Below are 27,903 nucleotides of genomic sequence, written 5' to 3' on the forward strand. Positions count from 1 at the left end.
AAGTGTGAAAGAGGCCTTAGGCCTCTTTCACACTTCCGTTTTTGACAATCAGTCAAGATCCGCCAATTTTGAAAAAAAAACGGATCCGCCATTTTTCTTTGCGGATCCGTTTTTTCCCCATTGACTTTCATTATTGGCGGATCCTGACTGATTGCCGTCCGTTGCATCCGTTTTTTTGAGGATCCGCCACAATGTTTTGAGTGTCCGTCAACATCCTCAAAGATTTCCAAACGGAGCTTGCAACATTTTTTTGGCCAGCGGATCCTCCAGACACTGAATTAACCCCAAATTCTGTCTGGGTGCCGGACAAAAAAATTCTCTCTCTCTCTCTCTCTCTCTCTCTCTCTCCCCCTCCCCTTCCCGGCCAGCGGTTCCTTTCTCTCTCTCTCTCTCTCTCTCTCTCCTCTTCCCGGCCAGGGGTTCCTTTAAATTTCTTCATTTTCAGGATCCGTCTAAAAACGGATCCTGTGCCATCCGTTCACATCAGTTGAGAACGGATCCGCTTGTCTGCCTTTTTGGCGGATTTTAACTGATGCAAATAACTGAAGTGTGAAAGAGGCCTTACCAGCGATCCTGACACGTTGATATCGTTGTCGGGATCGCTGGTAAGTCGCTATGTGTGACTCCAGCTTTAGGCTATGTGCACACGTTGCGGATCCGCAGCATTTTTGGACGCAAGGAATTGGACTAAATCCGCAATGTAGTGCACAACCAATGTTAATGGGAATTACAGAATTGGTGTGCACATGCTGCGGAAAAATCTGCATGGATTTGCAGCGTTTTATTTTCCGCAGCATGTCAATTCTTTTTGCAGATCTGCAGCGTTTCTGCACCTATTGACAATCATTGAGTCAGTCAAATCCCCTGCAAAACCACAGGTGTAAAAAGGTTTGCGGTTTTGCTGCGGAGTTGCGTGCCAAAAACGCCGCAGAAAGGCAGGAGGAAGAGTGTGTGTGCAGAGATTGTGTGTGTGCGGAGACTGTGAGCAGAGAAGATGTGAGTATCTGTGTGGGCGGGTCTGTGTGTGTCTCTGTGTGTATGCGGGTCTGTGTAGCCAGGCATCATCTGACGGGACTACTGCTCCCATCCGGCTATGTCTGCTGTCACATATAACAGTGACAGCAGACGATGCCTGTGTTCAATTGTAAAAAAAGAAAAACATACAGCATACAGTACATACTCACCAAACAACTAGTCCCCGATGCCCTCGTTCACCTGTAACAAAAATAAAATAATTAACCAACCTATATTTACCTTTCCATCATAGTCCATTTAACAATGAGAGACCCACGACGATCTCCCGTGTAGAACAGTGACATCAGAAGATGTCACTGTACTACAGGGCCTCCGGCAATGCACTGGCTGGAGGTAACCCTCCGCAGTGTATTCCTCCACCGCCAAGACAGATGTCACATCTCCCGATGTCACTGTTCAATACGGGAGGTCGTCGTGGGATTCTCGTTATTAAATGGATTACATCGGAACAGGGAGTATTTGTGTTGGTTTATTATTATTATTATTATTATTATTATTATTATTATTATTATTATTTTATGCAGGAGATTGAGGGCTTTGCAAGGATTAGGTGTATAATAAATATGGGAAACTGTATTGTGTTTTAGTTCATTAAAATACTTTATTCTGGCTGTATCTTTATTTAACATGTAACAACTATAGGATTAGTAATGGATAGGTGTCTTATTGATGCCTCTTCATTACTAAGCTGTGGGCTAAATGTCACCTTACAGTACAACGGTGACATCAACCCCACAACTATTACCCCACTTGCCACCGCTACAGGGCAGTGGGAAGAGAGAGACTAAGTGCCGGAAGTAGTGCATCTTAGAGATGCGCCATTTCTAGGGTGGCTGAGAGCTGGTGTTTGCAGCCAGGGGGGGGCAATATCCCTGGCCCCTTCCTAGGCTATGAATATCAGCCCGCAGCTGTCTGCATAGCCTTTTCTGGTTATTAATTATAGGGGGACCCCCACGTCATTTTTTGGGGGCGCCCCTATTTTAATAGCCAGTAAAGTCTATTTATACAGCTGTGAGCTGATATTAATAGCCTGGGAAGATCCATGGGAATTCCCCCCTTCCCAGGCAATAAACATCTGCCCCCAGTCATTGGCTTTCCCTGTTCTGGTTTTGAAAATAGCGTGGGAGCCTACGCAATTTTTTTCCGTTGTTTTTTTAAATTAAACATATAATGTGTTTAAGGCTGGGGTCACACTTGTGAGAAACTTGCATGAATCTCGCACCTCAATACCCGGTACTACCACCGGCACTCGGGACCTGTAGTGTGCGGCTGCATGTATTTATTTCTATGCAGCTGAACGCTCTGGTCTGAGTGCCGGCGGCAGGGCCAGGTACTGAGGTGCGAGTTTCTCGTACGTGTGACCCCTGCCTAATGCAGATTTTGTGTGTGTGTGTCTTTATTTAACTCTATGTACCATTTTATTATGTTCATTACTAAACATCGGGCTTGGTATCTATCCATAGATATATCTATCCATTTATAGATCTTTCTATCTACAGATATATCTTTCTATTTAGGCCTGTTTCACACATCCGTTTGTGTCCATCAGTCAAAATCCGCCGTTTTGCAAAAAAAAAACGGATTCGCCATTTTTTTTTTGCGGATCCGTTTTTTTTCCCATTGAGTTGCATTACCGGCGGATCTTGACGGATGGCCATCCGTTGGATCTGTTTTCTTGCGGATCCGCCAAAATTTTGACGTCCGCCGACATGCCCGAAAGGACCATGCAACGTTTTTTCGGCCGGCGGGATCCACACTTCTCACTGCGCATGCCCGAAAGACTTCACTCAGCCGGAAATTTAACCCTAAACTCTGTTCTGGCGGCTGAAAAATTCTCTCTCTCGCTCTCTCTCGGCAGCGGTTCCTTTAAAATTCTTCCTTTGACGGATCCGTTAAAATAACGGTCCGGTGACAAACGTTGTGGTCAGTACAGGAACGGATCCGCTATCCGCCATTTTAGCGGATTTTGACTGACCAAAAAAACTGATGTGTGAAACAGGCCTTACAGATATATCCATTTATTTATAGATATTCACTTATATTTGTTTTGTGTGCGGAAATATTATATCTGAACATGGTATGTTATGATATGGTATTCAATGGAGTACAGTATGTAAAAGAAGAGGTTGGACAAGGAAATGACATCACAATTATTTTTTTTGTTAAATGATATATCTTTATTTAGCTTACAAAAATGCATACAAATCCGTATGAAAAAAACACATAAAAATCCACATTAAAAAAATGCATCAAATCCGTGCAGATTTTCAGCTGCGTTTTCTGCCAAGAGAGGAAGCATTTGCTCAGAAAATTCCACAGGCAAATCCGCAATGTGTTCACATACCCTTAGGGTTTGGCTCCCCGAACACCTGGTGCTTTTCGCGCTGTCATGTGCATACTGTATATATTGCATATTAGAATGCTTTATATCAGGGTTGACTGGTACTGGCCTTACCTCATATGGGACAAAGCTGGTGACAGGTTCCCTTTAACGTGATTTATCTGCAGGTATATAGAGTTTTCGGACATGACAAGTTCCCTTTAATAACATGTAACTGTAAGACAATTAGTTGTACTGCTATGTTTGTACATTGCCCTTATCCAACAATTATATCAGGCATATATGGCTTTTTGATGCTACTTTTTTCTTATAGTTATCTCTCTAAATCATTACGTTGAGATGCAGCATACAATGTTAAATCTATGCTGTCTTTTGAAGTTGTTGCCCTATTTTTCTACATTTTTACTCTCAAGCTGCCATGCAGTGGCGGATTATAATGAGGTCAATTTGGGCAGTTGCCCCGGGCCCAGTGGGGTTAAGGGGCCCACAGCCCAGGCCAGTAAATTGCCCCATTATAATCCGACACCGTGCAGGGCCGGATTATAGGCAGGGCAGGCGGGGCTTCAGCCCCGGGGCCCCCACCACAAGAGCTTCTAAGGGGGCCCCCACCACATTCCTGCTGGCTGCTGCAATGGCACTCCATCTTCTCCCCACCTAAAAGTGAGTGACCGTGGGGGCGGCATTATGTGCTCTGCTACCAGCAGCATCTACAAGTAGCGTGAACGCTGATGCTGCTGGTAGCGTGCAAAGGCTTGTGATGAGATCACAGGAGGTAAGGTATCAGGGCCCCCGATCATGTGACCCCTGTCTCCTCCCCTCCTGTGACCTCATCACAGGTCCTGTGCGCAGAGCACAGAGCACTGAGAGCAGCCATGTATGTGGAGTGCGGCTCTGCGGGTGGAGGTCGGTGCTGGAGGCCCCATTATTCTCTCTGTGGAGTGGGGCTCTGCGGGTGGAGGTCAGTGCTGGAGGCTCCATTATTCTCTATGTGGAGTGCGGCTCTGCGGGTGGAGGTCGGTGCTGGAGGCCCCATTATTCTCTCTGTGGAGTGGGGCTCTGCGGGTGGAGGTCGGTGCTGGAGGCCCCATTATTCTCTATGTGGAGTGGGGTTGTGCGGGTGGAGGTCGGTGCTGGAGGCTCCATTATTCTCTATGTGGAGTGCGGCTCTGCGGGTGGAGGTAGGTGCTGGAGGCTCCATTATTCTCTATGTGGAGTGCGGCTCTGCGGGTGGAGGTAGGTGCAGGAGGCTCCATTATTCTCTATGTGGAGTGCGGCTCTGCGGGTGGAGGTCGGTGCTGGAGGCTCCATTATTCTCTATGTGGAGTGCGGGTGGAGGTCGGTGCTGGAGGCTCCATTATTCTCTATGTGGAGTGTGGCTCTGCGGGTGGAGGTCAGTGCTGGAGGCTCAATTATTCTCTATGTGGAGTGCGGCTCTGCGGGTGGAGGTAGGTGCTGGAGGCTCCATTATTCTCTATGTGGAGTGTGGCCCTGCGGGTGGAGGTCAGTGCCGGAGGCCCCATTATTCTCTATGTGGAGTGCGGCTCTGCGGGTGGAGGTCGGTGCTGGAGGCCCCATTATTCTCTATGTGGAGTGCGGGTGGAGGTCGGTGCTGGAGGCTCCATTATTCTCTATGTGGAGTGCGGGTGGAGGTCGGTGCTGGAGGCTCCATTATTCTCTATGTGGAGTGTGGCTCTGCGGGTGGAGGTCAGTGCCGGAGGCCCCATTATTCTCTATGTGGAGTGCGGCTCTGTGGGTGGAGGTCAGTGCTGGAGGCTCCATTATTCTCTATGTGGAGTGCGGGTGGAGGTCGGTGCTGGAGGCTCCATTATTCTCTATGTGGAGTGCGGCTCTGCGGGTGGAGGTCGGTGCTGGAGGCTCCATTATTTTCTATGTGGAGTGTGGCTCTGCGGGTGGAGGTCGGTGCTGGAGGCTCCATTATTCTCTATGTGGAGTGCGGCTCTGTGGGTGGAGGTCGGTGCTGGAGGCCCAATTATTCTCTATGTGGAGTGCGGCTCTGCGGGTGGAGGTCAGTGCTGGAGGCTCCATTATTCTCTATGTGGAGTGCGGGTGGAGGTCGGTGCTGGAGGCTCCATTATTCTCTATGTGGAGTGCGGCTCTGCGGGTGGAGGTCGGTGCTGGAGGCCCCATTATTCTCTATGTGGAGTGCGGCTCTGCGGGTGGAGGTCGGTGCCGGAGGCCCCATTATTCTCTATGTGGAGTGCGGCTCTGTGGGTGGAGGTCGGTGCCGGAGGCTCCATTATTCTCTATGTGGAGTGCGGCTCTGCGGGTGGAGGTCGGTGCTGGAGGCTCCATTATTCTCTATGTAGAGTGTGGCTCTGCGGGTGGAGGTCGATGCTGGAGGCCCCATTATTCTCTATGTGGAGTGCGGCTCTGCGGGTGGAGGTCGGTGCTGGAGGCTCCATTATTCTCTATGTGGAGTGTGGCTCTGCGGGTGGAGGTCGGTGCTGGAGGCTCCATTATTCTCTATGTGAAGTGCGGCTCTGCGGGTGGAGGTCGGTGCTGGAGGCCCCATTATTCTCTATGTGGAGTGCGGCTCTGCGGGTGGAGGTCGGTGCTGGAGGCTCCATTATTCTCTATGTGGAGTGTGGCTCTGCGGGTGGAGGTCGGTGCTGGAGGCCCCATTATTCTCTATGTGGAGTGTGGCTCTGCGGGTGGAGGTCGGTGCTGGAGGCCCCATTATTCTCTATGTGGAGTGTGGCTCTGCGGGTGGAGGTCGGTGCTGGAGGCCCCATTATTCTCTATGTAGAGTGTGGCTCTACGATTCGTGACCCCCGTCACGTGATGAGGGGGGCCCACAGAGTCTGAACTGCCCCGGGCCCTGGCTACCCTTAATCCACCCCTGCTGCCATGGATCTTCTTTAAATTCAAGTTAAAACCTTGAGGAAAAACGTTTTTACCAGCTCCGCGCTATTCCATGCCTTCTTAAAGCGTTGGTGTGATGCTTCAGCCAGTGATTGATTCAAGGGCAGACATACCGCATGTGCAGCCGGTGCGGCAGCATCGGGGCCTGGAGGTGGAGGGGGGCCCCTGCAGGACAGCTAATAATGAGGACAATCTGGCCTGTTTATCCGGCCCCGAGGCTCTGGGGGGGCCCTGGCCAGATTGCCCTCTTGTGTGGCGGGCAGGGAGAGAGGACAATTATGGGATGCAGGGGGAGGAAGACAATGAGGGGTGTAGGGGATTAGTATGGGAGGAAGGGGGATTTATAATGATTTAGGAAAAGGGGGAGGTGGAGGAAGACTTTATTATCGCTTATTATGTCTAACACAGTCCCTTAGTATATAGTGTACTCACTTACTATACATAGTACAGCCCCTTAGTATATAGTGTACTCACTTATTGTGTATAGCACAGTCCCTTACTATATAGTGTACTCGCTTATTATGTATGGCGCCATCCCTCAGTTTATAGTGTAGTCACTTTTTATGTTGCCATCCCTTATTATATAGCTTCCTCTGCTGTTATGTACAGTGCTGTCTCTTACATAGTGTATTCTTGTTATTTTTGTTATTCACAGTTCCCTCTTTTAATACATAATCCCCTCTGACACATTTCTTGCACAGGGGCCCCAAGCTGTCATTGTCCGCCCCTTGGATTGAATACATCCAATGAGAAAAAGCAGTATGTGGTGCTCAGGTGTGAACATGCTTCTTCTTATTGAGACATCAAAACAGACGATAAATTCCTAGCGCTGATGTGTTTTCGACACAGTGCACAGTGCATCACAGCTGCAATTGAGATGTCTACATCGTCATCACTGTTTTATCCCACCAAGGTATCAATTATATAGAACGTGAATATAGGAATCTGTACAAATGTGCCATCGTCACCTAATCATCCTACATGTGAACGCAACAGTCCCACCAGGCAGGTCATGGGGCACCCAATCCCCACATAAGTGCAGTTCTAAAATATGAGAATTGTATCTATCAGACACATGTGACCTATTCTGTGGAATTAGCTTCTGCAGTATTGGTTTTTGTGGTCACGTGCCGTACATTCAGCACATTATTTTCCCTTATTTCCAGCCGCACCCAATGTACCTGTGGTCATTGTGGTTGTCATGTACGCGAGCATGGCTACAGTAGCTCTGCTTGTAACAGAGCATGTCTGAGAAGTCCTGACTACACCTGTGTGGCTATACATGACATTTTAGGGTCAACTGGCCTGGTATGTTTTACAATGGATATTTATGAAATCTAGCATTCAAAAAAGAATATGTTGCAGTTGGCAATCATGTTGCACTTTATAGTTTTTGTTTAACCCTAGAATTTTGTATACTTTGTGTAATTTTGGACACAAAATGATAATGAGAAAAGCTGAGATAACAAAACTGTATTTAATGGGACAGCCCCTTGAAAAGGGAACTTATCACCAGTTTTTTGCATCCTAATCTGAGAGCAACATAATGCAGAGACCAGACTATCTCTAGCCACACAACTAAAAACACCACCTCTGACCTGGCTCCCTAAAACACAGAAATATAAACAGTGTTTGCCTAGCAAGAAAAATCCCTTTGCTGAAGAGCTGGAAGTCCTTACCACTAATCCACTTAGAAGTATAGCCAGCAAGGAAGTGTAGTGAAGGGAAAATATATATATAGCCCAACCCAGAATGTGATAGGGCAATCAAATTGGGACAGTGAGAAACACCTGAAGAGGAGAAAACTCAGAAAGGAAATATAAAGGCAATAGGAACCATCAGCATAAGGACAGGGAAGAAAAGGGCAATATCTCAGCAGACAGGAGAACCGACCATGGAGACAGAGTTCGACGGATCAAATCCCAGAACCGTGCCATGACAAAAACCCCATCTTCACCACTTATTGGCAGGTTACTGCCTATGCACAGTGTACACAGAAAACTCAGAAAGCTAATAATTGATGGTGTGGGCGGGGTTATACCAAGCTCAACAGAGAACTGCAGAAGATAAAACAGTGATTTTATCAAAATGAAAAGCAAGCAGCCCTGGCATCTTGCTACTCGGATGGGGTAGAAAAACAATCTGGTGATAGATTTACCTACTGTCCATCTACCATTTGCCATTAATAGTGGAATGTGCGACAGAGGAGCCATTCTTTCCCCTCAATGGCCTTTGCAGATTAGGGGTGCCATTGCTACTTTTGCAGCCCTTTTGCATATAGACGTACACCTATAAGTACAATATAGTGTAGTCATTGCTCACAAGTGCTCGGGGAATGTACACAGAGATATCAACAGCTGCCTAAGAACCATCCCCAAGAGTAACAGGTTTTATTGTGATTTTATGTTAGAAGAGATATCTACAAATGTTTTACATTGGAGGAAATGCAAAGTTTAATTCTTTCTAATTTACTTCTGGGAAATATATGCCCCACGCATTCCACACTATCCCAAGAATTGAAAGAGGTATGATCATGCTGTGTAGTGTGAGGCTATGGAAACACGTGAAGGCCTTGATCATGCCATAATAGCCTTAGCTTCATGATTTAATCACTACAGACATTGTCTTGTTTTTATTACATGGAGAGCATACATACTCTCTAACACATTTTATATGTAACATTTTGGAAATGCTGCTTCTCAACATTGTTTAAATTACACATTGAAATGATCTCTGTATCTGATTACGAAGGGCCGTTACATTATAAAAACAAGGAAGCAATGCAGTATGATGCAGAAGCTACCATCATAGTAGATCTGCAAGATGCACGAATTGAAGATAGTCACTAAATGCAGCAATTTAAAATGATGGGTAACCTGTTACAGGGATTCTGTCAGTAGGATCAACATTCCTAAGCTGTCTATCTGGGCATGTATTGTAGGTCACAGGAAGCTTAATACAATGACATCCAGATATCTGCGATCCATTTTCTTATTCCAAAGAAATCAATGTTTTTCTTATATGTAAATAAACTAGTTGGAACTATGGGCCAGACAATGATCAGCATGAGAATCTGCATCCAGAAATTATTTTACGTGAAGGTGGTGTTACTACACCGTGTGCAGAATTATTAGGCAAGTTGTATTTGAGAGGATTCTTTTTTATTATTGAATAACAACATGTTCTCAATCAACCCAAAAGACTCATAGTTATCAAAGCTTAATATTTTTGGAAGTTGGAGCGGGTTTTTTTTTAGATTTGGCTATCTTAGGAGGATATCTGTTTGTGCAGGTAACTATTACAGTGCAGAATTATTAGGCGACTTAATAAAAACCAAATACAGTGGGGAAAAAAAGTATTTAGTCAGTCAGCAATAGTGCAAGTTCCACCACTTAAAAAGATGAGAGGCGTCTGTAATTTACATCATAGGTAGACCTCAACTATGGGAGACAAACTGAGAAAAAAAAATCCAGAAAATCACATTGTCTGTTTTTTTTTCATTTTATTTGCATATTATGGTGGAAAATAAGTATTTGGTCAGAAACAAAATTTCATCTCAATACTTTGTGATATATCCTTTGTTGGCAATGACTGAGGTCAAACGTTTTCTGTAAGTCTTCACAAGGTTGCCACACACTGTTGTTGGTATGTTGGCCCATTCCTCCATGCAGATCTCCTCTAGAGCAGTGATGTTTTTGGCTTTTCGCTTGGCAACACGGACTTTCAACTCCCTCCAAAGGTTTTCTATAGGGTTGAGATCTGGAGACTGGCTAGGCCACTCCAGGACCTTGAAATGCTTCTTACGAAGCCACTCCTTCGTTGCCCTGGCGGTGTGCTTTGGATCATTGTCATGTTGAAAGACCCAGCCACGTTTCATCTTCAATGCCCTTGCTGATGGAAGGAGGTTTGCACTCAAAATCTCACAATACATGACCCCATTCATTCTTTCATGTACCCGGATCAGTCGTCCTGGCCCCTTTGCAGAGAAACAGCCCCAAAGCATGATGTTTCCACCACCATGCCTTACAGTAGGTATGGTGTTTGATGGATGCAACTCAGTATTCTTTTTCCTCAAAACACGACAAGTTGTGTTTCTACCAAACAGTTCCAGTTTGGTTTCATCAGACCATAGGACATTCTCCCCAAACTCCTCTGGATCATCCAAATGCTCTCTAGCAAACTTCAGACGGGCCCGGACATGTACAGGCTTAAGCAGTGGGACACGTCTGGCACTGCAGGATCTGAGTCCATGGTGGCGTAGTGTGTTACTTATGGTAGGCCTTGTTACATTGGTCCCAGCTCTCTGCAGTTCATTCACTAGGTCCCCCCGCGTGGTTCTGGGATTTTTGCTCACCGTTCTTGTGATCATTCTGACCCCACGGGGTGGGATTTTGCGTGGAGCACCAGATCGAGGGAGATTATCAGTGGTCTTGTATGTCTTCCATTTTCTAATTATTGGTCCCACAGTTGATTTCTTCACTCCAAGCTGGTTGGCTATTGCAGATTCAGTCTTCCCAGCCTGGTGCAGGGCTACAATTTTGTTTCTGGTGTCCTTTGACAGCTCTTTGGTCTTCACCATAGTGGAGTTTGGAGTCAGACTGTTTGAGGGTGTGCACAGGTGTCTTTTTATACTGATAACAAGTTTAAACAGGTGCCATTACTACAGGTAATGAGTGGAGGAAAGAGGAGACTCTTAAAGAAGAAGTTACAGGTCTGTGAGAGCCAGAAATCTTGATTGCTTGTTTCTGACCAAATACTTATTTTTCACCATAATATGCAAATAAAATGAAAAAAAAACAGACAATGTGATTTTCTGGATTTTTTGTTCTCAGTTTGTCTCCCATAGTTGAGGTCTACCTATGATGTAAATTACAGACGCCTCTCATCTTTTTAAGTGGTGGAACTTGCACTATTGCTGACTGACTAAATACTTTTTTTCCCCACTGTATATACCCATCTCACTCTTTTATTTTCACCAGGTAAACAAACCAATAGAGCAACACAAAATTTAGAAATAAACATTTCTGACATTCAAAAACAAAAGAAAAAAAATCAGTGACCGATATAGCCACCTTTCTTTATGATGGCACTCAAAAGCCTTCCATCCATAGAATCTGTCAGTTGCTTGATCTGTTTACGATTAACATTGCATGCAGCAGCCACCACAGCTTCCCAGACACTGTTCGGAGAGGTGTAATGTTTTCACTCCCTGTAGATCTCACATTTTATGAGGGACCACAGGTTCTCTATGGGGTTCAGATCAGGTGAACAAGGGCCCATGTCATTATTTTTTCTTCTTTTAGACCTTTACTGGCCAGCCACGCTGTGGAGTATTTGGATGCATATGATGGATCATTGTCCTGCATGAAAATCATGTTTTTCTTGAACGATACCAACTTCTTCCTGTACCACTGCTTGAAGAAGATGTCTTCCAGAAACTGGTAGTAGGTCTGGGAGTTGAGCTTCACTCCATCCTCAACCCGAAAAGATCCCACAAGTTCATCTTTGATGATACCAGCCCATACGAGTACCCCACCTCCACCTTGCTGGCGTCTGAGTTGGAGTGGAGCTCTCTGCCCTTTACTGATCCAGCCTCGGGCCCATCCATCAGGCCAATCAAGAGTCGCTCTCATTTCATAAGTCCATAAAACCTTAGAAAAATCAGTCTTAAGATATTTCTTGGCCCAGTCTTGACATTTTATCTTAGGTTTCTTGTTGAAAGGTGGTCATTTTTCAGCCTTCCTTAGCTTGGCCATGTCCCTGAGTATGGCACACCTTGAGCTTTTTGATACTCCAGTAACGTTGCAGCTCTGAAATATGACAAAACTGGTGGCAAATGGCATCTTGGCAGCTTCAGGCTTGATTTTCCTTAATTCATGGGCAGTTACTTTGCGCCTTTTTTATCAACACGCTTCTTACGACCCTGTTGGATATTTGCCATGAAACGCTTGATTGCTCGGTGATCACGCTTCAAAAGTTTGGCAATTTCAAGACTGCTGCATCCCTCTGCAAGACAGCTCACAATTTTTGACTTTTCAGAGTCCGTCAAATCTTTCTTTGGACCCATTTTGCCAAAGGAAAGGAAGTTGCCTAATAATTAAGCACACCTTATATAGGGTGTTGATGTCATTAGACCACACCCCTCCTCATTACAGGGATGCAAATCACCTGATTTACATAATTGGCAGTTGGCTTTCAAGCCTATACAGCTTGGAGTAGGACAACATGTATAAAAAGGATGATGTGATCAAAATACTCATTTGCCTAATAATTCTGTACCCAGTGTAGTGTGATATGTGATGGCCGCTCTCCTGATCTCACTGCCGAGCTGTATGTGGTTATAACTGACACATCTGCAGGTTCCTCTCAGCTTCAGCTTCCATATCACAGGCAGACATGGTTACAGTATTGTTGTAATACAGCAGAGCTGTGCTGCTAACATATTTATGAGACAAAATTCAGTTCTATTGTTCTGTGTCCGTGCACGGATTCTGAACGCGGACTTCTCCAGGAAGTCTGTGTTACTGTTTGGATTCGGCACCCTGAACATCAGCTGTTTCCCATTCTTTCATCTGTGTGACAGTGCGAGAAACAACGGCAGCTCTGATTGGTTCCAAGTTAGTTACTGCTGGTCAGAGAGCTGCGGTTTCCACGCTGTCAGATGACAGTATGAGCCAGCAGCTGTGACCGGTGGTAAAAGGTTTACTGCCGGTCACAGGCGTCAGCTGATGAGAGAGTACTACTCTCAACAGCAAGAGCAGGCACCGCTGATGGTAGTATTCATCAGTCGGCGCCTATGCTTTAAATAAATAAATAAATAAATAAAAAAGACTCGTCTTGATGTCAGCGGCCATAAAGAAGCCGACATCAACCCCACAAATATTACCTCACTTGCCACCACAACAAGGCATGTGGGAAGAGCTGAGCAAAGTGCCAGAATTGGCGCATCTAGTAGATGTGCCTTTTCTGGGGCAGCTATGGGCTGCTATTTTTAGGCTGGTGATGCCAATATCCATGGCCCTTCACCAGTCTGAGAATTCCAGTCCGAGTTGTCTGCTTTAGCTTGGCTGATTGTCGAAAATGGGGGTGACCTCACTACGTTTTTTATAAATTATTTATTTAAATAATTAAAAAAAAAAAAAAAACGGCATGGGACCCACTATTCCTGATAACCAGCCATGAGAAACCTGAGGGTTGTTGCCCGCAGCTGTCAGTTTTGCCTGCGCTGATTATCAAAAATAGAAGAGGCCCCTACGTTATTTTTTTTTTTTTTACATTTTTTACATTCATTTATAGCACAGGCGCTGGCTGATTAATATTCTCATCAGCCTCGCCTACTCTCTCTGTTATTAGAGAAAACAAAAAGCAAAAAACACAAATATCCTGAACTAAAAAGTAAAAAATGTATACTGCAAATAATGCATAAAGGTAATAATAATAAGGGTATTTAGTAAACATAATTTTGATCAAAATAATGTACAAGCCATCCCGCCACGTCACGGCAACCCTTGTGGGTTATTAGCGACAGCAGGCATATGCTGATAAGAATAGTATTCTCTCATCAGCCGATGACTGTGACTGGCAGTAATCACTTTCATTTGTATGACAACGTTGGAATCGCAGCTCTCTGACTGGTGGAAAGATCGTTACCGCCAGACAGAGAGCTGCGATTCCCATGCTGTAATACATTAGCGTGGCAATCTATGAATATTCGGGCCCGGTTTGGGTTTGAGTTCGGGTACTGTTCTGATACCCGAACCAAACTTTTTTAAAATGTTTTGCCAAACCTGCCAGAACCATCCACGGGTTCGCCCATTCACTACTCAGGAGAGTTGATTTTCTGTTTGGATGTGCCGGTCAGTCTTTTGATATTTGTGTACATGGTCTCTCTGACTGAGCATGCCACCCCTTAGCCTCAGGCGTTTTTAATTACAGCAGGCTTCTACATCCCTTATAAATTCCCACAAAAATTCGGACTTGCATATAATCATTGCCGAAAGAAAATATCCAGAAATAATCATTTTAAAAATTGCAATATTTCATTAATACTATTAAAAATTAATCACAATAAAATCTCATATGAAAAACAAATAATCAAGGCGCCCAAAACTAGGAGAGACGTAAAGTGTGTCCTAAATATCCATCAACACATACACCAATAATAAATATATCAAGTAATCAATCGTTTAGAGCTTCATGATGAACCACTATATCCCATCAAGACAAGATTGTATTGAAAAATAGCACTGTATATTACCAGGGAAAGCAGAGCAACGGTGAAGGTAGCAGTAACACAGACAGCCAGACGTCTCTCCTCACCCCGATGCGCGTTTCGCATTCAGCTTCTAAATGTAGGCTGTTGCCCAAGAGAGGATTCACACAAACAGGTTCCCAGCAATGAGAATCACCTTATTGTGGCTTCCCGGTACTCATGAATTGGCCAATTTTTTTAATTTATTAGAGCTGTAATGCAATTCAAATTTCATCTATTTCATGTTTGCATGCTATAACACTATACATGCTACATTGTACAAACAACGGCAGCATCTTATTCATTTAACAATCTACCCAGTTCATTGTTATATAAATTTGTGATTGAGGATAATGTCACATTTGCATGTAGCTAAAAAGTGGGGCCCTGGAGTTGGTTACTGGTGGGCCCTTGGCGCCCCAGTTCAACACTGCGTATCATTTATTGTTTTCAGGTAGTAGTTTATCATTGGGATCTGCTGTCTGCACGGTCACCGCATCTGCTGATATTCTTCTTGCTATGCAATAACTAATAACGGGTAAAGTTCTCTCAATTGACCACTTGCGATAAGAATCCTATGATAACCGTGGTATTAACAATGGAGGAAAAAAGATTTGGTTTGTCTTCATGAGGCTGAGTTAATTTTTAGAGCCACAGAGTAACGGTTTAACTTTACCACGCTTACTGCTTTTGCTCTGTCACATTGCTATGTGCTGATGCTGTACATTTCACAAATGCTAAATCTCAGGAAACATGCATGAATAATCAAAATCACATTTTTTTTCTCTCTGTAGTTTTATATTTAAAGGGTTAGATTTGCGAGTTTTGCTAATGTACAGAGAATAATCCATACATATAGAATCTGAGTTTTAGTAACCAGATTGACTAATATAACTGTACCACTGATGGTGATATAGTTCTCCCTTCTAAAACCCAAGCAACATCTAATTTTGGCAGGGGTAAACGAAGTCCCGCTACACTGTTACATTATGAAGTCCCGCCATCTATGACGTCCATATTCCCTAATATCACATTATTGTGCATATTAGGGTGACCGCAAAAAATCGATGTCGGAATTTTGTCCGTCTGGACCCCACAAAACGATTCCCCTTTCCAGATATTGAGATAGCCAAAATTTGAGCTCGATCAAACGACGTTAACTCGTGCCGCTCGTCGCTCAAAGTTTGAAAAAATCCAAATTGAGGTATTTTAAGATTTAAGTATTTTGCATAGTCTATTAGACTATAAAGAATGTGACAACAACATTGCAGAAATAGCCCTGACCAAATTTTCGAACCATTTGTGGTATTTGAATGCAGAGTTGGTGGGATTATCGTTTTTTGATCCCACCATTACAGACAATGAAAAGTTGTTAATGGCTAATAAATTGCTCAGTAGCACAGATGAACCATCAGAGCATGCTAGGGTTGTAAATCCAAAAGTTAGGAAAGAAAAATTAAAAGAGGTAGGAAGTAACCGACTTTAACGACCTTCTGACAAAAGATGAAGAACAAAAGCAATATGTCCTGCAAGTTGTAAGCAAATGCCGAGCATTATATTCTGACGTTTCAAAAACTATTTTAACAAAAGCTCTAGAATAGATTAGATAACTATGTAAAATTATCAACTCATGTAGGTTAGCGTGCTCTGATGGTTCATCTGTGCTACTGAGCAATTTATTAGCCATTAACAACTTTTCATTGTCTGTAATGGTGGGATCAAAACACGATAATCCCACCAACTCTGCATTCAAATACCACAAATGGTTCGAAAATTTGGTCAGGGCTATTTCTGCAATGTTGTTGTCACATTCTTTATAGTCTAACAGACTATGCAAAATACCTAAATCTTAAAATACCTCAATTTGGATTTTTTCAAACTTTGAGCGACGAGTGGCACGGGTTAACGTCGTTTGATCGAGCTCAAATTTTGGCTCTCTCAATATCTGGAAAGGGGAATCGTTTTGTGGGGTCCAGACGAACAAGATTCTGACATTTTTCCCCCCCCCCATATGAGATCCGGTCACCCTAGTGCATATGGATAAGGCTGATCTAAATGAGATAATGAGATAGCCTCTTTAAACAGATTGGCCCCTTTTCTACAAAATTAATTTTCAAAAACCTATTAGAAAAAGTTAATTCTAAAGGGAATCTGCCAGCAGGTTTTTGCAGTGTAATCGGAGGACAGCATGAAGTAGGGGCTGAGATACAGATTTAAGAGATGTATCACTTATTAGGGTGTGTGCTGTTGTTTCACTACAATGAGTGTTTTAGCAGCAGGAGAATATCATTGACCTGATTGGCTTCCTCATGCCAAGTGGTCTAACCACACCCCCTTCTCCAATAAGCAGCTCACTGTCTATAGACAATGTACACAGAAAGCTGCTAATCAGGGGTGTGGATGGGGCTAGCCTTCTGAGCTCTGCTACCAGCCACATGTAGGAACTCTGATTGTGTCACAACTACTGCACCCATTGCTGGAATCAGAGTCGCTCTTCCTATGTTAAGCTGCTCTCAGATGACTAGCAAAAACCTGGTGACAGATTCCCTTTATAGAAGAACTAGGGTCTCCTGATTCAGTTAGGCAAAACTGATAGCAGCTATAAAAATGTCTATTTTTGGAGGATGTGCCATAACCATACATTACATAGGCAGCCCATCAAGGTCAATAGAAACCGTGTAATACTCAGTTTCCTCTATGGTGGCACTATAGGGATTTTTTTATCCTATGGATTGGAGGATAACTTTATTTTAATAAGTCTTTAAAATATCCAAGTTGTTTTAAATAGAGACAAAGACAAGACAAATGCAAAACATATGGTTTCAACTAATGACGTAGAAAACGAAAATATGTTTAAGAAACATTTTTTTTTTAATGTTCTCTTGAAAAAATAATATAAAAATGTACGCAATGGAATCCAGGAACTCATGTCTAGACTTTATTTGCCCAATGGTAAATACAGTAAAAGCAGCAGCTGTTACACCTCATAAATATCGACATTGATTTTATATCTTCAGACCGGAATAAAATGTGCAAGGTGACAACCCTGAGTTGGTTTTCCTTCCATAAGCTGATTTACTAAGGTGTGGGATCCTGTCCGGGTTCAATGGGTGGCCTCATGTGAACTCCAGCGTATAAATGGTTGGGATTGCCTGTCACTTGGCCCAGTGTGTACTGTATATACAGGGTTCAGTGGATGTTATAATCGTCTCAATGTTTCATTCTTTGTCCTGTGGAACTGCAGAAATGTAAAACCTGGTCCAAGCAGAATTCCTTTTAGTCTGGCGTGTTAGACTCAGAATTACTTGATTAAGCAGAACTTGCACTTTAAGGCTATGTGCACACGTTATGGAATTCCCACGAAAGTTACCGCGGGAATTCCGGAATTCCAATCCGCAGGAAAACCGCATTTTAAATTCCCGTGATTTTCCCGCGGAAAAACTAGCGATTTGCAAGCGTAATTAGCTTGCAGAATGCTAGCATTTTCCAAGCGATCTGTAGCATCGCTTGGAGAACTGATTGACAGGTTGGTCACATTCGTCAAACATTGTGTTTGACGAGTGTGACCAACTTTTTACTATTGAGGCCGCCTATGCAGCATCAGTAGTAAAAAGATCTAATGTTAAAAATAATTAAAAAAATAAAAAATCGTGTTTTTCTCACCTTCCGACGTCCCGCACAGCGTTCCCGATCATCGCGATGCTCCCGTTCCTAGTAATGCCTTGCGAGACCTTTAATGACGTAGCGGTCTCGCGAGACTGCTACGTCATCACAGGTCCTTGCCGCAAGGCATTACTGGGAATGGGAGTTGGCGGCAGCATCGGTAAGGCTGCGCGGGACACCGGAAGGTGAATATAACCCAATTTTTTTATTTTTTATTCTATTTTTTACGGGGATATGGTATCCACAGCCCGGAGGACAGTCTCCTCTCCTCCACCCCCTAGGTACCATCCACAAATGTTCTGCTTACTTTTCGCATGGTGGGCACAGTCACATGCGGAAAGTAAGCAGAACAATGCAATCCTATGTGGGCGGAATCGCCGCGATTCCTCAAAATTAATGAGCATGCTGCCTTTTTTTCCGCGATGCGATTCCGCCGCGTAAAAATCCGCAGCATTAGCACAGCATTGCGGAATCCCACAGGATTGCATGGGATGCTGTTTATTTGCGTTTTCGCGTCAAAAACGCGAGTTAAAAAACGCCGGGAAAAAAACGCAACGTGAGAACGCAGCCTAAGCCTGGTTTCAAAGGGCTGATTGACTCGATGAGAGGTCTGCAGTAGAAAAGGTCATTGTTAAAGGGGCTTTCCCATCCCAGATTTTTTCTTAAACCATGCAAGATTCTCTAAAAATCTAAAACAAAGCATACATACCTAACTAATCCCTTACATTCTTCCTCTAACACATCCAGGGTCCCCCTCCGGTCATCATTGAGGTTCGTGTGACCACTCCAGCCGATTACTAGTCTCAATGGTGATGTTGTGTCACCACTGTGACCAGTGATTGGATGCAGTGGTCATATGTCTGTATGGCAGGAACAGGATGTACAGTCGGGAGGAAATCTTTCCATTGTGTAACTAATTATACTGGTTTAATTAATTTGTGACTGTACAGCTTCTAGTACAGAGCGTCACATAAGTGTCTACATTATATAACTGGGCCGTTACACTCTGACTGTTTGATATTATTTATTACATAATCACTGGTGCTTACACGTCTCTGAGTCACAGGAAATACTGTCAAAAGTTTCTTCTTGTTCTCTGATATAAATAATTTCAATGAAGGATTCCTGAAAATCCCTTCCATCTAAATTGTATTTTTTGGTATATTCTTGGAGTTATGGTGAAACCACCAAAAATGTGTATAGTATGCAAATATGGCCATCAAATTTGAACTCCTGCATCTGTGGTCTTAGAGTATTGGCAACCATTTAAGAGGATTCCAAAAAAAGAATTTAGCCTGTTGACCCGTCCCACACATTGCTTAGGTCAATTGCTTCTTAAATTGGGTAATTCTTTGCCCAACCTTCAATAAAGGTGGGTAGAAAATGCCTCCATTTAGTTACAGTGGACTATGGACTACTGTATTTTTCGGACTATAAGACGCACCACAAATTTTAAGAAGGAAAATAGGGAAAAATAATTAATGTGTCAAATGGGGGTCCATCTCAGTCCGAATTCAGTTTACCAGAGGGATCAACAGCTTTGGTGGAGCGTGGTCACAGGGGGTGTTCAGTAGTCCAGCAATATGACTCCCTTCCCAGGCTGGTGCAGTGGTGCTCTGTGGAGCAGGGGCTGCGTCGGCATCTTGTGAAAGCCCGGAGGCCCTGCACATACATTGCTGCGATGCGGTGGCCTCCAGGAAAATGGCCACTGTGGACGGCGCATGCTCAGATTGAGATCTCATCTCGAAATCTCTGGAGACGAGATTTCAGGACAAGATCTCGTTGCCGAGATCTCAATTTGATCATGTGGTGGCCATTTTCCCGGAGGCTACCGCATCGCAGCAGTGGATGAGCGGGGTCTCCGAGCTTTCACGAAATGCTAGCGCAGCCCCCGTACCACAAAGCACCGCCGAACCTGCCTCACCAGCCTGGAAGGGAGTGTGATAATCACCTTGCAGTGTCAGACCGCCGCAGAATCATCCCACTCCTGCTGCCGCCACACTAGTTATAAGCGTATTCCAACTATAAGACGCACCCCCATTTTTCCTAAAAATTTTTGGGGAAAAATGTGCTTCTTATAGTCAGTAAAATACAGTAAGTTCTGTCGTATCATTTCCGGCATTCACCAGCTAAGTCAACTCATCAGGTATCAAGTCATTAATAAAGCAATGACCACGCATTATGATGCCCATTTGTCCTAAAAGAGCACATAGGAAAGGTTTCTTCTGAGGGGACAACCAGATGAAGCACTTCCATTACTTTGTAGATCTTGGACTTTGCCTAGTTACATTTCTGCATATCGTGTTTCTTGCTATAAGAGATTTTCTTTCTTTCTTTGAGGATTGTTCATATCTGCAAGAACGATGTCTGCAAATAATTTACTGAAGCAATGTGCACATTCCTTAACTTTTCACCCAAAACTATGTTAGGCTTTAACGTAATTATATGCATCGTTATGCCATTACTGACCTTGTTTGACCTTGTGTCATTTTGCCTTTAGGAATAGAGGGGAAATTTGAAAAAGTTCATTGGAGCAAAAGAATCCACGATAGTTATGTGGTGAAGTGTTTATGGAATGACAGGCCGGGGAATGTTACCTTTTGGTTTCATGAAAGGACATTACTGACATAACCACATACCTTCGTAAATAATTCATAGTATATTCAAGGGAAAGGAGAAAGTCTAGTTTTACCTGTTCATGAGTAACAGCCTTATTATACTTAATGAAATATTCATGCACATTCTTGGCATTGTTGCTTAATAACTCTACATAATTGCTGTGTACACAATACTGTTTTGATGTATATTTATAATTTACATGTTTTTCCTGAAAGTTGTCCCATCTGGAACATTTATGGCATATCCACAGGAAACCGAGTAAATGTCCTCTTCATGCATCTGTCTCGAGAATGTGACCTGGTTGTATGTAACCAGTAATGGAAAGGTGCATAGATCCCGCAATACATTAGTACACAGTTAAAAAAAAAAAAAAAAAATGAAGGCCAATTTATAGAACGCCAATAGAAGTGAATAGAAAAAGCTTGGATGTGATAGCTACCTCGCCAGTCCTGGCTGCGCATCCGTTCACACAATAGATGCAGATTTTAACGATGTGATCGGTCCTACAGCTATCATGTGGCTAAGCCACAGATGTCCAAGATGGGAAAAATGTGTTAAATTTGGCACATATTTGGGCTATACATGTATCACAGAATGTTTGAGCAGAAATTAGCAATCTCTTTATCTCAGAAATCTGCCATATAGGGAACAATAAATTGCCACCATCAAGTGGGACATTTTAGCATCTCTTTAAAATTCTGTGTACAGAGAACTTTCAAATTGAAAAAGAGAGAGTAAAATACTACTAGCCTGTGAAAAAGAGGCCTCTTTCCCCTAAGGGCTACATTATAAACACATATTTCATTATACTACGGATTTCTTAAAATAAATAAGCATAACTGTAAGTGCACGTTAAAGGGATATTTCTGTCTACATGACCTCGTTTCACTGGAGAGAGGGTCAGAATTGTCATCCAACAGATTTCAACCACCTTTCCACTGACAGCGCTGTGCATAAGGGTTCTGCTCCCATTCTTAGAAAATCAGCATAATCATCAAGAGTGGCTAAAATTGCAAAGTATGTGTAAATACAAGCAATTTTCCAATTTACAGGGTTGTTAAAAATCCTGTCCTTTTTTGAGAATCCAGAGATATGTAATTCTATCATTTACTGCCCTCTGCCTGGGCTTTCTGTCCCTTTCTCAAGGATTGCAGTGCTTACAAGCTCTTTGCCATAGACTTTGTAAGTGCCGGTCTAAAGCTAGCCGGATCACTGTATCGAGCCAGCCTCAGTACGTTCTTCCAATGTTACAGAGGGACAATTTCCTTTTCCAGAAGCATCAGATTATAACGCGGATCCAAATTGTCTGTTAATCAGAAGAGCTCTGTCCCCGGGAAGCAGGAGGCTGGTGTGATAAGATAAGAAAACCCCTTCAAGATAGATGTATCCCATTGATTGATTGGACCTGCATCTACTATATATTTATGGCATATCCAGCAAATTTGTTACAAATGTATGAGATGGGAACACCCCTTGAAGAAATGGCTTTATGTTTTGTCTGTTGCATAGTGTGCTCTATGCCTGTAGTAGCCACTTGTTCATTTGTGTTTTTAAATAGTTTTTATTGTATTTTTCATTATATTAGTTGGAAAGGTTGAGGGAAAGGGAAGGAGGAGACGGGGGAAGAAAGGGAAAAAGAGGGGGATAAAAACTAGAAAACCAAGATAACAATTTCAAATAGACCTATTTGGTAAAAATAACAGTTAGTCCAAGTTATTATATGATCGACAGAAATGATACTCGTGATGTCAAATTATATCCTGGAGAAAAACAAATCGCATCAAAAGAACCAGTCCGCTTATCGTCTATTCGTAGAGGAGCATCAGCCGGTCCGGAATTGGTCGTTCCACACTTTCCATTTCTTGAGGTATCTCTCGATACCGTTGTTGTCACTGGTTCATTTGTATGCTCTTATGTAGATCTGTTTGTGTAGCGCACGATTCTCTCCCAGTGACCCAGCATTGTAAGTACATTGCTATTTAGCTCAGTAGTAATTTAATTAGAATGTTGTCACATGTCAAGTAACAAATATCTTTGAACAATTCCAAAAGGATCTTTGGTTGGTTTTCTTATGATTGGTTTTCCGTGGCGCAAGCACTCCTGCCTCCTGGCTTGAGGGAGGGCATCGCGATTTTGAATGATTGACAATTTGAACCAGCGACATTGTTTATCTGCTGGTCCAAGATCTGCACTTTGCATTGCTGCAATCAGAGACAGCTTTGCTTCTGCAGCATTGGAGATCTGAGGGGTTGTAGCTTCAGAAGTATACTTACAAGCGCTAGAGCTTACTAGCACTGCGCTTTTTACATAGAAAATAGTCCACTGCAGTACAAAATAAACATCCTTCTGTTCTTGAGAACGTAGTATTGTCACATATTGCAATATTTCAACTCAATTTCCATTTTAGAAGATTAACCCCTTAACGACTGCCGATACGCCTTTTAATGGCGGTAATTAAGGGTACTTAAACCACTGCGCCGTTAATTCACGGCGCTGTGGAGTAAGTAAATAGCGCCTCCCAGTGTCGGATTTTTTCCGGGGTCTCGGCTGCCGGGGGTAGCCGAGACACCAGAGAACATGAATCGGGTCGGTTTTTACTGCCCCCACTTTTGCGATCACCGTTATTAACCCTATAACGGCGATCGCAAATAAAAGCCGCGATTTTGCATTTCATTTCTCTTTCCTCTGATGTGATTACACATCAGAAGAGAGAGAAATAGGGTCCCCGATCCCCCCCCCCTTGTACCTCCCGGTGGTTCTGGATTTCCTCCCGGTGGTCCTCTGTCCCTCCGGCATCCTCCGGTGGGCGCCGCCATCTTGGATCCGGAGGAAAATTGCGGGCGAATGCGCAGTGCGCCCGCCGCAAATCTACCGGCTGGCAGATTCCATTCATTCATTTTGATCACTATGATAAACTATCATAGTGATCAAAATAAAAAAAATAGTAAATAACCCCCCGTTTATCACCCCCTTAGTTAGGCAAACATAATGAAATAAATAAAATATATTTTTTTTCATTTTTCCATTAGGGTTAGGGCTAGGGTTAGGGTTGGAATTAGGGTTAGGGTTGGAATTAGAGTTAGGGTTGGAATTAGGGTTAGGGTTAGGGCTTGGGTTAGGGTTAGAATTAGGGTTAGGGCGAATTAGGGTTAGAATTAGGATTAGGGATTAGGGTTGGGATTAGGGTTAGGGGTGTGTTGGGATTAGGGTTGGAGCAAGAATTGAGGGGTTTCCACTATTTACCAACTTTGGGGGTCTAATTTCTCCTGTTACCCTTGGGAAAATAAAGAAATTGGGGGCTAAAAAAAAATCACTTTTGTGGAAAACAAAAAGACTTTTTTATTTTCACGGCTCTGTGTTATAAACTTCTGTGATGCACTTGGGGGTTCAAAATGCTCACCACACATCTAGATAAGCTCCTTGGGGGGTCTAGTTTCCAAAATGGGGTCACTTGTGGGGGGGTTTATACTGTTTAGGCACATCAGTGGCTCTGCAAACGCAACATGACGCCCGCAGACCATGCCATCAAAGTCTGCATTCCAAAATGGCGCTCCTTCCCTTCCGAGCTCTCCGATGCGCACAAACAGTGGTTCCCCCCCACTTATGGGGTATCATCGTACTCAGAACAACTTAAACAACAACTTTTGTGGTCCAATTTCTCCTGTTACCTTTGCGAAAATAAAACAGCGGGCTAAATTATCATTTTTGAGTAAAAAAAAGTGATTTTATTTTCACTGCTCTGCATTATAAACTTCTGTGAAGCACTTGGGGGTTCAAAGTGCTCACCACACATCTAGATAAGTTCCTTAAAGGGTCTAGTTTCCAAAATAGTGTCACTTGTGGGGTTTTTTCACTGTTTATGCACCCAAACAGTGGTTTACCCCCACATATGGGGTATCAGCATACTCAGGACAAATCGTACAACAACTGTGGGGGTATGATTTTCCCTGTTACCCTTGTAAAAATAAAAATTTTGGGGCGAAAAGATCATTTTTGTGGAAAAAAATGATTTTTTATTTTCACGGCTCTACGTTATAAACTTCTGTGAACCACTTGAAGGTGCAAAGTGCTCACCACACATCTAGAAAAGTTCCTTAATGGGTCTAGTTTCCAAAATGGGGTCACTTGTTGGGGGTTTCCACTGTTTAGGAACATCAGGGGCTCTCCGAACGCAATATGGCATCCGATCTCAATTCCAGCCAATTCTGCGTTGAATAAGTCAAACAGCGCTCCCTTCCTTGCGAGCTCTGCCGTGCGCTGAAAAAGTGGTTTACCCCCCACATTTTGGGTATCACCGTATTCAGGAGAAATTGCACAACAAAGTTTGTGGTTCATTTTCTCTTTTAACACTTGTGAAAATAAAAAAAAATGATTCTGAAGTAAATTTTTTGCAAAAGAAAGTTAAATGTTAATTTTTTCCTTCCACATTGCTTTAGTTCCTGTGAAGCACGTAAAGGGTTAATAAACTTCTTGAATGTGGTTTTGAGCACCTTGAGGGGTCTAGTTTTTAGAATGGTGTCACTTTTGGGTATTTTCTGTCATGTACACCCCTCAAAATGACTTTAAATATGATGTGGTCCCTAAAAAAAAAATGGTTTTGTAAATTTTGTTGTGAAAATGAGAAATCACTAGTCAACTTTTAACCCTTATAACCTCCTAACAAAAAAAATTTGTTTCCAAAATTGTGCTGATGTAAAGTAGACATGTGGGAAATGTTATTTATTAAGACATTTTGTGATACATCTCTCTGATATAAGGGCATAAAAATGTAAAGTTTTAAAATTGCAAAATTTTCAAAATTTTTGCCATATTTCCATTTTTTTCATAAATAAGCAAGACATATAGAACAAATTTTACCACTAACATGAATATGTCGTAAAAAAAATAATCTCAGAATCATCAGGATCTGTTAAAGCGTTCGAGAGTTATAACCTCATAAAGTGACAGTGGTCAGAATTGTAAAAATTGGCCTGGTCATTAAGCTGCAAACTGGCTCTGTCACTAAGGGGTTAAATGTTTATTACACTCGTCAATATTGAATTTTCAACACCAAGAAGGGAATGTCTTGGAATGATGGAAATCACAAGATGTTGATAATATGTATTGAGTATGAGCACCATGCGCATAAATCCCTGCACTTGCACATCTTGGAATGCTTTTAATGATGTTATTAATGAATATCTTAGGAGTGTTCTGCCAAGGAATGCACTTGAATTCTATATCATCAAGATCTGCTGCTAGCAGGTCCCTTTGCAATTGCCAACCGATTGAAGTCAAAGTTGTGCTTGAGGCGAGATGTTATGATTGGATCACCGAGGAGGAAAGCAAGACCAAGCCAAGCCACAGAAAACCAGAGAGGTTGGTAACTAAGCTGATTGCAGACCCCTGATCCTATCCACACAACTAGCAGTAGCCGTGGAGCGTACCTACAATTATCCTAGACACCTCGACACAGCCGGAGAACTAAATAAGCCTAACGCAAGAAAGGGGAAATCTAAACTGCCCCAGAGCAGACCCCAAAGGGATAGATAGCCCCCAAACATATATTGTCGGTGAGACAAGATAAAAACACAAACGCAGGTAGGAAAATAGACTGAGCAAACGATGGGGCCCACACTAACTAGACAGGAAAGGAAAGACTCTGTCTGCAATCACGCAAAAACCCTGCAAAAATGCCCAACACGTCTGATAGAAAAATACTGCTCACTAGACTTCGCCCACTATATCAGCACTCTGGTACATTCTGAAAGCAGAGCAAAAAGAGGCCAATCTAATAAGGGACAAAAACAAACTGGCACAAGCAGTAACATAAGGATGGAAATTCAGCACAGCCACAGCCGGAGCTGGCTGAACACACAAAACTGAAATAGACAAAACCAGATCAAATGTGAACAATAGCAAAAGAACACTTAGCTGAGCATGCAGGGACTGAGCTGGAAACTAAGACCTCAGGAGGCAGGAAAAATCACTAGCGGGGATAGAGGGAGTCGGATGTCTTAAATCCAGTCAGAAACTCCAGATCTCCAGTCATCCGCCTCATTATCAGGTGGCAGGCCTCTGGTTAATTAGATCAGCTCCATTACCTCTAGTAACCACCAGAGGGAGCCCGGAAAGGGAACTCGCGACCAATCTGTCAATATAACCAACTCCACTACCTTCTCTAGTAACCCGAGGTAAGCCAGAAAGCGAATTCACAACAGCGAGACATGTCTAAATATGCTGAAAGCCATAGTTTAGGCCAAACAGGTTGCTCACTTTAACACTAGCAACAAATGACCTGGCATAATCTTGTTGAAAATATGCTCATTGGACATTTTGGAGAAATGGTCGTACCACTGGTTCCATGATCAAATCAATGTAACGGTGTATGATGACTATAGAGGCCTAGATACAGTACAGTATGTCACCCCACATCATACACCTGGGAATGAGACCAGTATAATTTTGCCTTCTGAAGATCTCTTAATGTCGTTGCCAATATAGTCTCCATGACAGTCCTCTGGCTATCATTGCTTCCAAGGGAAAAGCAGTCATAATTGCTCAACATGATACACCTTCATGTTAGCCTTCATTGACGTCTTGCTATCTACTATGATAGACATTGAGAGGAGTGGTGTGAGGTCAATGGAACACCTGTAGTTGGGCATCTGACTCGTAGGCCAATGGTTGATGCCTTAGACTTGATATGTGACATCCAATGAATCAGCTGTAGAACCAGTGATACGACCATTTGTCAAAAGTGACACAGAAGCCATTTTTTAGCATTTCAATGCTCAGACGTATGTTGCCTGTGCTCACCACCGCCCGAGCTGCTGCCTCACCACCGCCCGAGGTGCCGCACCCCCGACCTTCTGTCTCTCCCCCATTATCCCGTAGAATGTAAGTTCGCAAGGACAGGGTCCTTTCCCCTCTGTACCAGTCTGTCATTGTAAGTTTGTTTTCTGTAAATGATATCTATTACTTTGTATGTAACCCCTTCTCATGTACAGCACCATGGAATTAATGGCGCTATATAAATAAATTAATAATAATAATACAGTGAGCAACCTGCAGATCCTAAACATGCCAACGTGACCTGCAGCATCTGTGGACTTGTCTCCCATCAACCACA

At 43.2% G+C, this 27,903-nt stretch overlaps 1 protein-coding gene across 4 annotated transcripts in view; it reads left to right on the top strand.

Annotated features, from left to right (window-relative positions):
• The window catches only part of WWC3 (WWC family member 3), a 272,451-nt gene that overhangs the window by 96,545 nt on the left and 148,003 nt on the right, over positions 1–27,903 (top strand). The window contains exon 1 of one of the 4 annotated variants that reach the window (XM_073565991.1): positions 4,214–4,334. The exons of 1 other annotated variant lie outside the window; for it this stretch is intronic. In XM_073565991.1, coding sequence (XP_073422092.1) covers positions 4,249–4,334 — 86 coding nt within the window. In that variant the 5' untranslated portion in view covers positions 4,214–4,248. Of the gene's footprint in view, positions 1–4,213; positions 4,335–4,425; positions 4,445–25,984; positions 26,151–27,903 lie in introns of those variants that run through there. 2 more of the 4 variants (XM_073565992.1, XM_073565990.1) reach the window with 2 other exon arrangements.

The sequence above is a fragment of the Dendrobates tinctorius genome, unplaced genomic scaffold (genome assembly GCF_039654945.1).
Source record: "Dendrobates tinctorius isolate UK_male_01 unplaced genomic scaffold, ASM3965494v1 ptg000016l, whole genome shotgun sequence".
NCBI lineage: Eukaryota > Metazoa > Chordata > Amphibia > Anura > Dendrobatidae > Dendrobates > Dendrobates tinctorius.